The sequence below is a fragment of the Protomyctophum parallelum genome (genome assembly GCF_964188405.1).
Source record: "Protomyctophum parallelum genome assembly, chromosome: 13".
NCBI classification, from domain to species: domain Eukaryota; kingdom Metazoa; phylum Chordata; class Actinopteri; order Myctophiformes; family Myctophidae; genus Protomyctophum; species Protomyctophum parallelum.
The window spans coordinates 30,708,409-30,719,507 of NC_139708.1; the positions used below are offsets into that span (position 1 = coordinate 30,708,409).

General features: G+C 39.8%; 2 protein-coding genes across 2 annotated transcripts; one reads left to right on the forward strand and one right to left on the reverse strand.

Annotated features, from left to right (window-relative positions):
- The first annotated feature begins 4,842 nt into the window (after window positions 1-4,842).
- Window positions 4,843-6,968, forward strand: med9 (mediator complex subunit 9). Its single transcript, XM_083779850.1, has 2 exons — window positions 4,843-4,948; window positions 5,967-6,968. Exons 1-2 carry the CDS (start codon window positions 4,866-4,868, stop codon window positions 6,184-6,186), a joined length of 303 nt encoding a protein of 100 aa, XP_083635976.1. The 5' UTR covers window positions 4,843-4,865; the 3' UTR covers window positions 6,187-6,968.
- Window positions 6,969-7,308: 340 nt separating this feature from the next.
- On the reverse strand, window positions 7,309-8,852 carry LOC310869726 (dexamethasone-induced Ras-related protein 1-like). The gene is made up of 2 exons (XM_083780600.1): window positions 8,473-8,852; window positions 7,309-8,327 (listed from the first exon to the last, which is right to left on the reverse strand). Exons 1-2 carry the CDS (start codon window positions 8,741-8,743, stop codon window positions 7,804-7,806), a joined length of 795 nt encoding a protein of 264 aa, XP_083636726.1. The 5' UTR covers window positions 8,744-8,852; the 3' UTR covers window positions 7,309-7,803.
- Between the last annotated feature and the right edge of the window lie 2,247 nt (window positions 8,853-11,099).

Below are 11,099 nucleotides of genomic sequence, written 5' to 3' on the forward strand. Positions count from 1 at the left end.
TTGTTCCCATTTGAACCACAAAAAAGGAAACTAAAAAACGTGTAACTCAGACGTCAAACAATGGGAGAGAGTTAAGAATTAAATGAGGATCGTGTCCAGGTGACAGGCTACAATAACTTCCGATGTTGGCTAACAATTGACAGGAAATATTAGAGGGCAGAGGCTACATTATAACTTGCAGTCTTGCATAACAGACAGAGATTGAGACTGACTGAATTCCTAAGTTGTTAGAGGTGATCTCTCTCTCACTCTCTCTTTCTCTCCATCTATCTCACTGAGGTATTCTGCTCAAACATTCAATTTAATTCACTTGCTTCACATCCAGATAATAATATTTTGAAATGTCACTATAGGGCATAAATGGGTCATTGAGTTAACTTCCTGTACGTACTGCATGAAAGAGCTCTGGTGAAAACAGCTGAACTGAAGAAAAGCCAACAAAAACATCAACTTCCAACTGCAGGGTTTTCTATCTATTAACTAAGGTCTGTGTTCTCATTTACACATGATCAGCAGCCAACGCTTGGCAATAATTAATGGTTAAGACTTAAACAGGAAGCTGATGTTAACTTATGAGTTTGGGAGCTATAGGGTCCGGATGAAAATATGTGTAGTTATGAGGTGCTACGACCAATGAAAACAAGCAATACTTTATAAAACTTTATAATGCTTTATAAAACCAAGCTACTGAGTTCGTAACGAAAGGTTGGATGAACAGTGAACACTCAAACATGTGAACAAAACATTATGTTTAGTGAAGAACATAATCCAGATATGGTATACAAAGATGAACTTCCTTAGGAGAATGATAATAATGTATAACCCAGTTGTAAATAAAAAGATAAACTAAATTACTACAGTATAGACAAGTTTAAGAGGGTTTGCCATTACACTACACCTTTCCTGTACAACAACAATGATTCCGTCTGCAATTTATAGAGCACTTATCGAAACAAATTTATTTGCATGAAACAGAAGAAAAATTGCATCAAACAACAGGACAACACAGTCCTCTCATCATGTGCAATTAGGGCAGTAATATTTGTGTAAAAGAACAATAAACGTACAAACAAGTACACTTTAGGAAATTAAAAGAAGACACCAATTATGGCTGTGCTCCTCAGGCAGGTCAGAGTCCAGAAGCCCTGACAGAAAACTTACACTTGTCTTCAGCCTTTGACTCAGGAACAACTGGCAAAGTCGAGTTCTGTACAACTTGAAGCTTACTGGATGCTTCTTGCCTAAGGCTTGTTAACACACCATAGCAGTAGTCAAAATGTAACTGATTCTTATTATATTCCTGAGATGATAAACTTACTTGAGCCCATCTCTGGTGGTACACAGAGGAGTCGCCCAAAAAAAGGGGGGGGGGGGGGAAGACAAAAGTGGAGTGAAATATTTATATTACTACAGGTAGTTCTTCTGACCAAGCAGTGGTTGAAATAGGCTCTCCTTATGCGTTGAAATGGGCATGACAGGCAGCACACCTAGCCGTTAATGGACGATTTGAGAACGGATTAATCACATTCGAAAATATCATCAGTTGTGCTGATTAGTGATTACTGATTAGACTGAGTTTTGTCAGAGCAGCAGCATTATTGGCTTAGGAATGGAACAAAAAGGGCAGTTATATACGCTCCTGTATTTTAACTAAATAAATAATAAATGTTATTTATTATGAGAGAGCCAAATATTTTCTTAGGTGGTTCTTCAGTATAAAAACGCAATGGTTTACACAATAAAGCATAGTTATTCAATCATGAGAATCAATTTCCAGTCTTAATGTGCCCATTCTCAACCGGGATCTTTTGTAATCTAGTGGCACTTAAAGTGGTCATGGTCAGGTTACAGAAAAATTCCCAATGGATTTTTCTTTTGCATGCAACAATGTATCCAAGTCGAGTAGATTTTTTCACAAAACTTGTGAATGAGATGTCAGAACTTTACCAGTGATAAAATGCTATAAGAACACAGTTTGGAGGCACATTCTGCCCCGCACACCCAGATCTGGGTCATAACCTAATTCTATGGCTTTCAGTTCTGTACACTATAACATTGGAATCGTGCCTTTTCTGTAGCTGCCCCTAAACTTTGGAATGAACTCCCCCTCTCTGTAAAACTGTCCCCCTCTATCCCTATCTTTAAATCCCGTCTTAAAACACTTTTTTATTCCCAAGCTTTTACCCCAGAGTGAGTTATTTTTTGTTTTAGGCTACTGTTTTTTCTCCACCCTATTTTATTTATTTATATTTGTATCTCTATAATATGTTTCTTTTTATCTTTGACGATTTGTGCACTTTTATTTGTGTTTTGTGTTATGTTATGTAAAGCACTTTGGTCAACTCTGTTGTTTTTAAATGTGCTCTATAAATAAAGTTTGATGGATTGGAACTGAACACATAATAAGATTAGCAAGACCACCGCCTGGCATCATCGTCAAAGCTACTGCTCAGCTGGAAGTGTGACTGAGGAAATTGTTCAATTAATCCACATCTAAACAATCACTGTATAAAATCTCACTCTAGCCGCATGGCATTTGTTCTTCGCTGAATGAGTCACAGTGGTGGTCTCTTTCCAGCGGCGGCTAATGAGAAATCTTCCCTACAGTGCCCACCAGGTGTGTTGTGTTTGTTTGGGGGCAGGGGGGAATGGGATCAGCTGCTGCCTCAATCCATTAATTAGAACATGTAGTGCAGAAAATATGGGTCAGGAAGGATTAGGAGACCAAAAGATAATGTCAGGCACCCTATAGGACAAACTACGGGGATATTAGACAGCTGCAGCTAGAGATGATCATACACTTGTTATGCACTCACGTTGTTGTGTGTCATTTGTAAAAACAATGCTCTCTTCTAACACTTTGCAAATGGATTCATATTTTGTTCAAGTATACTTATATTCAGTGGTGGACAATGTATATACTCATCATGTAAATACTCAATAAGTGTTAAAAAGTACAAATTCTGAAGTACATTTTCAGAAATGTCCAGATTTTTTTTAAATATATATCACTATATTTGAAATAGTGCTTAAGTGATTAGTTAATTCATGATATGTTTTTTGTAAGTTTCTGTTCCAAGAGTCCCTTCCTAGAAATGAAGTGGACTCAAATGTACAATATTTCTATTTGAAATGTAGCTGCAGTCTTACTGCAGTCCACCTCTGTGTGATGGGGTTTATGTGTTATGTATGGACAAACTGTAAAAGCCATTTTCCATTTTGCCTTTGGAAAAAGATGAATACATTTCACAGGCCATGACACTGGTTCATTGTGTTACATAACCCAACTATTGCAGACAAATGATAAGACATACCTCATTGTGATAATAAACGTTTGGTAGGCTTTGTTCAAGTTACCGGGCTTATGACTTTTGAAATGGGGTGAAAGAGGATACAGACATGTGGGTCACTGGGGCCCGATGTTACAGAGATATAGGTCATATGTAGAGGTAACTTAAGGTGGACTGGGGACTGCCCACCCGACATCCCATTAGTAGCCATTATACTCAGACTACCTGGCAACGTATGTATTGGGCCCTGAAGGCGTTGATGATCTACGTACATTTACCATCTTGTTAAAAAGGATAATGATGAAATATGTGTGCACAACCGCACATTATCATTTGCTTAATCCAGGATTGGAATGAACGTGAGGAACTAAGCAAGCAGGAAGCGTGGGTTCATGTTCAAGTTCATGTTTAAACTTCATGCCTGATGCATTTTCCAGGTTTTTAGGTTTTCCCTTTTACCTTATTATTAATCTATACCCTATTTGACATGAAGCAGCCAGGTGGAAGGGCAAGGCAGAGCAATACTTCACAAGCTGCAGATTCACGCATAGCGTGTTTGCAACTTCACTTGCATGACCTGAACATAACACGGATACTAATCTTAATGTCAACATTGGTGACTTACTGCAGTGCATTAGCCTATATATTCACAGTCAGCCTGCACATTTAAACCACGCCATGTTTGCACAGGCTGCCCAGGTTCCAATCCACACGACTCGACACGAGAGCAATGGCACATGTGCTGTCGCACTTGCAGACATAGTGGGCTGGAGGTTAGTATTTAGCTACTGAGGGGCTGCTAGGTATCCAGATGATAAACGTGTATATTTCTCATTTCTCATATCAGAGACAATTTTGTGGCATAGACTCTATAATGCCACACACTGCCACACTATTTTCTTTTTTAGATAAAAAAAAGATTTGAGTGGAGTGGTTTATATCTAGTTTTCATTTAATCCTTTATATATCCTTCCTTTTTGTGTAACACTTTAGTTGCAGTTTTATCCAACTTGTGTAATTTACACTCCACATCTGGATATTGTTGCCTATGTATCATCATATTCATGAATGATTAAGTATTTGTTTTGATAAATAAAAACAATAGGTGGTGGTCCAAGTAGGCTAATATGGTCCAATAGAAGACCACTTTCACAAACTGATTAGCCTAAATAAGTATAGTCTAACTCTATTGTCATGTCAAGGACCCATGGGCCCCACATAATTGGCTGCAGACCCCTATTTGAAAAGATGCACAATTCAACGCACGTAAATCTCAGTTAAAATGATGCTATGTGATGGTGTGACAGCTATTTTCCTAATAAAACAGGGCTGAAGTGTTTAAAGTGTTCCTCATTTTGCTGGGGACCCCCTATGGATCCCCTTTACCCATTCAGGGACCACAGACCCCACTTTGAGAACCAGTCAACTGCTCCTTCATCATGACCAGAGCCTGATCATGACCATAGACTGTATGACCCATATTACATGCGACATAGCAGCTGGAGTACATGAACATTGATGACGCAGTTTACATGCGCCATTACATCAGTACTGTGGAGAGAGAGGGAGAATAGAATGATGGCTGTGGCCCAAACAAAGCAAGAAAAGGAGACCCTTGATTACTCATTGCTGCCGTTGGTTCATGATATTATTAAATGGTAAGTAAACGCACATACACGCTGAATCTTTATTGCCCGTCATGTTGGAAAGGTTGAATTCTAAACATGGCTGTGTGTTTCTCCCATCGAAGCTGGCGATGCTAACTCGCTAACTTGTTAGCTCACAGGGATTCAAGCCAAAACAAATCTCAGCTCACGACTTCCCCCCCCCCCTGTGGTTTGTGAAACGGTATGAAGTCCAACACACACTAGCGCCGTGTTGGGGTATCCTAAACAATTTGCACAATATGTAGAAATAGAATTATGATTTGAGGTATTATCATTCTATGATTTCTATCATACTCACCAGTTGAAGAAATCGCATGGTTCTGAATGATTCGGAACATCCGTTTACAATTAAGCAATGAATGGAACAGAACAGATTGATTAACACATCTATGTTTTAATAAACTCTGTTTAATAAATAATACTAAAATCAGTCGTGGCGAATGATAACTTAAACGCATGAGCTCATTGTAGCAGATATGCAAGAATAGACTTGAAATGTTTCTTTTGAGTGTTTAGAATGCTAATAGCACAAAAGCATAATAAACAAAATGGCACTGAAGCATAATTAATCAAATGAAAAACATAGCGAAAGTAAAATATGTATATTCAAAAAGGAATGAGAACAAGTATAACTTATTTACTCAAACCTCTAAATAAGTAAATAACAAACAAGCTTCTTTCCGTCTCTTAACACCTACCTATACATGTTAAGCACTAGGGGTTTCCACCACGCCTCAAGCCTATGATAGGCTGGTCAGGTGCATCATGACCTGACAAAGATCTTATAGTTACATGGAAACGTTGTCCTTTTTACTTGCACTCTGCTGCATAAAGGCTTAAGTTTGCTCCAGTGCCTTCCTTCTACCTATTAGTAAATAATGTAACTAATGAATGACAACATATAATCAAATCACAAGTATGTACACACGTACCACAGAAAATATACTTAGCCTATGGACAAAATTGTCTGTGCATGCCCCTAATCTCTTATTTCTCCATTTATCTTAAGCATGGACAAGGACAGCCAGTATGTCCATGAAGAGCTGGCCAAGTTGAAAACCAAGCTCCAGGAGTCCCGGGAGCAGATCAACAACATGCCGGGGATTGACACCAGTCCAGCGGAGCAGCAGCAGCAGCTGGCCACCCTGAGGGAGCAGGTCCGCACCAAGAACCAGCTGCTACAGAAATACAAGAGCTTATGTATGTTCGACGTCCCAAAGGCGTCATGAACCAGACACTACACTGCAGCAATATTATGTACGCTTGACGTCGGAAAAAGCATCACGGACCAGTTAATCCCAACTTCATCCTTCGTCGCACAGGGGTGTGTCAACGCGTAGGAAAAAAAGAACACCTACAAGCTCACAACAACGTATCACGGACGATGCGAGTGAGCTTGTAGGTCTGCTATTTTCAGCGCACGACACTGTCCTGCATGTGGCAGAGCATAATTAAGGCTTTGCTGCTTCCTATATGAGCCCTTATACATAAGGGCTTATGTATCTTGGATGTCCCAAAAGAATCATGAACCAGATACTGCAGAAATATAAAAGTTTGTGTTTGACGTCCCAAGAGCATAAACGCTCCAACTGCAAGAGACACTTGGATATATTCAACTTGTAAATAAAAAGGGATAATGTGATTTTGACAATGGACTGGACTAACTGAATATGTGATTGAATGAGTACTGAAGATCCTCAATGCACAATTAAGCACATTGAGTTTCAGTTAATAGCTTTTCGGTGTTCTGTTATGAAAATTAAATGTATGTTACAATTGTTTCTATAAATAGTTCAGTGATTTCCCATTTTGTATATATTTTGTAATAAATGAAGTATTGCTAAAGAGATGACTGGCATACCCTTTATGAACTAGAAATGGTCACAATAATAGCCTATTTATCTTTTGTCAAATATTTGGCATCTAGCTGAATTGTGTTATAGCATTACTATCCATTATTCTGCCCTTTTGGTGTGAACCTAACATGAATCTCATTATTTTTATTCCAGTTGATTTAAAAGAATGCAATTCATTGTCCCTAGAAGGCAAGTAGTAACTTAGTTACTGAGTTAAAGATGAGACCTCTGTTGTGTAATTTAATACTTGATGAAGCAAAGGGTCTGCTTTAGATGTTTCTTTATGATTTGAATTATTGGACTATCCTATTGCATAGCAAAAATGCCTATCTCTTTTGATGTTTGGGGAATGGGGACAAGTATACTTTTGAATATTGGGGTTTCCTGTTGGATGAAAGTGGGGAGCAATGACATGAAATGTGTCATCTATAGTTCAACTTTCTTTTACTTGGAAAGAGGACAGCAAAACATGACATGTTTAAGTTAAGTGTTTATTTTCTCCATAGATTTTTTTAATGCAAAAGTAGACATTGACATGAATAAATATACGGAATACATTTTGTTCATAATGCAACACACAATGAAGTATTGTTTTTACAAAAATACCAAAATGTAAACAATTTCTGGCAAGTGGCACGCACTTGTTAAGCTCAGTAGGCTAATACATTCTCAGTAGAGGCAGTTTTTTTTTTTATTTTTTTTTTTTACAGCTGCTATTCAGAACAGAACATTGTATTCTGAACCTGAAGCCACATATACACATGGATACAGGGATAGCACTCTCATCAGTCTCATGTCTGTCCAATGTGTCCATGGACATGGATCTCTCCTCAGTGCCATTGGAGCACGCAGCAGTCATTACTGCATGAGGCATTCATCCCCACATTGGGTTGATTTCCCCTGTTTTAGGCTGCTAGTTGATAAGTACGGCGGAACGCCGGTTTAGCAGTAAGTAAAGACATCATTTCAAAGGCAACAACCAAAAAGTAATCAGCAAATGACGCACCCCTTCTCTTTAGTTTGGCTGCCCCCAATAGCTTTCTCTTTTATGTACATCAAGTCACTGTGCACGCTTGGTCTCCGTGCGAAGGGCGCCACAATCCCAAATGCGTCGCCGTCTTTGAGCTTCTTGCTCCTGAAGGACTTTCTTTGCAGAACGTCACAAAACTGCACGGACACTTTGCGGTGGCGATCAGGGCTCATTTCGTTGGGAAGTTTGGCCATAGTGAAGAGCGCCTGAAACATCTGGTTTACGTTAGTGTTCCTCTTTGCCGAGATCTCAAAGTATGCGCATTGCTCGTCTCCTGCGACTAGTTGCTCGATCTCTTCCTCCTGCACCTCGCGGTAAAAGTCCCGGTCACACTTGTTGCCGCAAATCACGAGCGGGACATCCACGTTTTCCTTGGTTTTGTTTTTCAGACACGACTTGGTCTCGTATATCTGACGTTTGAGGCGCTGCACCTCTTGGAAGGACTCTCGGTTATCCAGGCTGAACACCAAGATGAACACATCACCTGGGAAACAGAAGACAAGACAAATTCAGCCAACTTGCACGCGTGGTTTTGTGCATTCAAAAATAATTGCATCCGTTGATTTTACTGGAGTTATCAATTGTGCATACTTAAACATTATGATTGCAAGTTAAAAAGATCAACTCACCAGTAAGAATGGATAGTCTCCTCATAGCCGGGAATGGATGATTTCCCGAGGTGTCCAAAATGTCCAGCTGGTACACATCGCCTCTGATGCTGTAGAATTTTCTGTGAAAGTCCTCAATAGTCGGCGTGTATTGGTCATCAAACCCCTCGTTCAGAAACCGAGAGATGATGGCTGTCTTGCCAACTTTAGTGGAGCCCAAAATCACCATCCTGTGGCAATTCTTGGCCGGGATATCGAACTCATTATCTGACGGTGACATTTTCTTTATCATGTTTGCAGGAATTGCACCCAGGGTCTGAGCAATAATCTGGAGGGTAGGCTAAACCCCTTTAGAACGCTGGATGCTAGAATGGTGGCTGCTCAGTGCTCGTCTATAGCGGCGCTGCTGATCTTTGGAAGCGTGGAGGAGAAGGATGGCTATTTATGTGCAAACTGTGCAACGCTGGCCGCGCCTCTCCGACGCGTCATGCATTACGCACTGCCTGGTTTGGGGAGCAGGACCAGACCCGCGCGCGTCAGCGCGGAACATTCTGCCACAGGCAGCCACGGGTATTGCTCCTGCAGACAGTCTTAACAGAACAAGAAGAGCTATGTTGTGTCGAGATATGAAATGGAATGATTTAATAATAATAATAATAATAATTTGTTAGTTTAATTATTAAACAACAACAACAGACATCATCTGATGAACGTTTTGTTCCCCTGCTTGTATACTAATACTTCTGTAATTAATTTAGAAACAGATCTAATATCAATCATGGCACAGTAGTACAACTTTGTGTCATAGTCTAATAGCCTAATAAGCCTATATTTCACTGTTCACAACAGCAGCATATCATAAAAACAGATGAATGCACACAGGAGTGAGTCATTGAGTTTTGGATCATGAGCTGAGGGGGGCGCAGTCGCACTCTTGTATATATGCATGATGCCAAGTCTATTCTTCCCACTGCCCGGAGACAGATGTTTTCTCTCTATTCCTCTCTTGCGCACAGGTAGGTTAATCTCATGGATACAGACCGTATGTATGCACAAATTAATCCTGCGCACACTTTTGCGTGTGAGGAGCAAGCATGGCCATGGTCTAGTCTAGTCTAGTTTTAGTAGTCTAGACCAGTGGTTCTCAACCTTTTCAGGCCATGACCCCAAAATAATCATATTTGAACTTTTGCACCCCCCCCCACCACACACACACACACATCCTGACAAGCATGTGGGATTGTAGTTGAGGCAGCAATTTAGTTTGTTTGACTCAGTTCCACAATTAAAAATAGTGTGGAAAAAAGCAGATCTACAAGCTCACAATTAATGCCTCTTTGCTGAGTCTCTTATAATTATTTTACAATTTGGCCAGTGTTTGACCAGTCTTATAGTTTGTTGATTACTTGATGCAGTAATGGTCTTTTACTTTTCTTTTTAGGCCTATTAAAAAGGTCTTAAAAAAGTCCATAAATTCCTTAAAACCACTGGTCTAGACTCTAGTCTAGTCTATGGATAAGAGTCTTCAGGTTAATTTACAGCCCACTTAACTGTTAAACTATAAATTTAATAGGCCCAGAACCAATCGAAAGGAGACGGAAAACAAGCCCCATGAACAGGAAACCTCACAATGCCATGGTAACTATAAAAGGAGGTGTTGGAATCATGGCACAATCCAACAATGTGCATATGGAGATTCGTTGGATTCATTCATTTTCCGACCATGGAAACCCCACCGTCACTGCCAAACACACCAAATGCCCCCTACCAGGTGGTCACAGAGACACCGACCAGACTAAGGTCACAGTGAACCAGGTGAAGGACCACTCCCTGATAAAGCCATTGGATCCAACTTGTATCGAATGTGGCGTGAATCAAAATCTAAAGATAGATTAGACTCGCCTAGTGTGTGTGTGTGTGTGTGTGTGTGTGTGTGTGTGTGTGTGTGTGTGTGTGTGTGTGTGTGGTACCAACAAAGGAAATAGAGCATGCACCTCCACTCTAGCCCAGGTGCTAGACAAAAGGCAGTACAAGAGAAAACATTTGAGTCAAATAAACCAGTGGAGCTGAGTTTTTCATACCAGTGTTGCAGACTCTATTTTTTCTCTTGTGGGTGGTACCAACCATTACTTGGAAGTATAACAAACCTGGGATATCGCTGTAGATTTGCCATACTGATATTCAGAAGACTGGGTCATGTGCATAAAACTGACCATGAGTGGCCTAAGAATAGCTGGCATGACAAGGAGCAAAGCCAAACAACTTGCCAAATACTGTTCTGTTTCGGCTGTTATAGGCAGTTTGTCTGTGTGGAGGAGGAGGTGCCATGTGTATCCTTAAGTGAACATGAACTGTCAATCCCTTTATATTTGTTTCCTTGTTAAATTAATTGTAATTTGTGGAATCAAATAAAGAACTTGAACACTGCTCATCCATTTACCACCTTTAACCGCTTGTAGGCCTACTGTCCTCTCTGAATTGATAAAGATAATTTGCCTTCAAATCTAATAAATAAATAAAACAAAATATAATATTTATTAAAATCTAATTCCTGCCAGACAATTTAATTTAATTAGTGCTTATATAACTATAAATATAGTCTCTGACATTTGTGGTGTGTGTCAATTACCTTATTTGAAATAGGTGAA

Coding starts and splice junctions, on each gene's coding strand:
- LOC310869726 (XM_083780600.1), bottom strand. CDS start 8,743: ATGATAAAGAAAATGTCACCGTCAGATAATGAGTTCGATATCCCGGCC. Junction 8,328..8,472: donor GAGACTATCCATTCTTACTG/GTGAGTTGATCT, acceptor TCTGTTTCCCAG/GTGATGTGTTCATCTTGGTG.
- med9 (XM_083779850.1), top strand. CDS start 4,866: ATGATGGCTGTGGCCCAAACAAAGCAAGAAAAGGAGACCCTTGATTAC. Junction 4,949..5,966: donor GTTCATGATATTATTAAATG/GTAAGTAAACGC, acceptor ATTTATCTTAAG/CATGGACAAGGACAGCCAGT.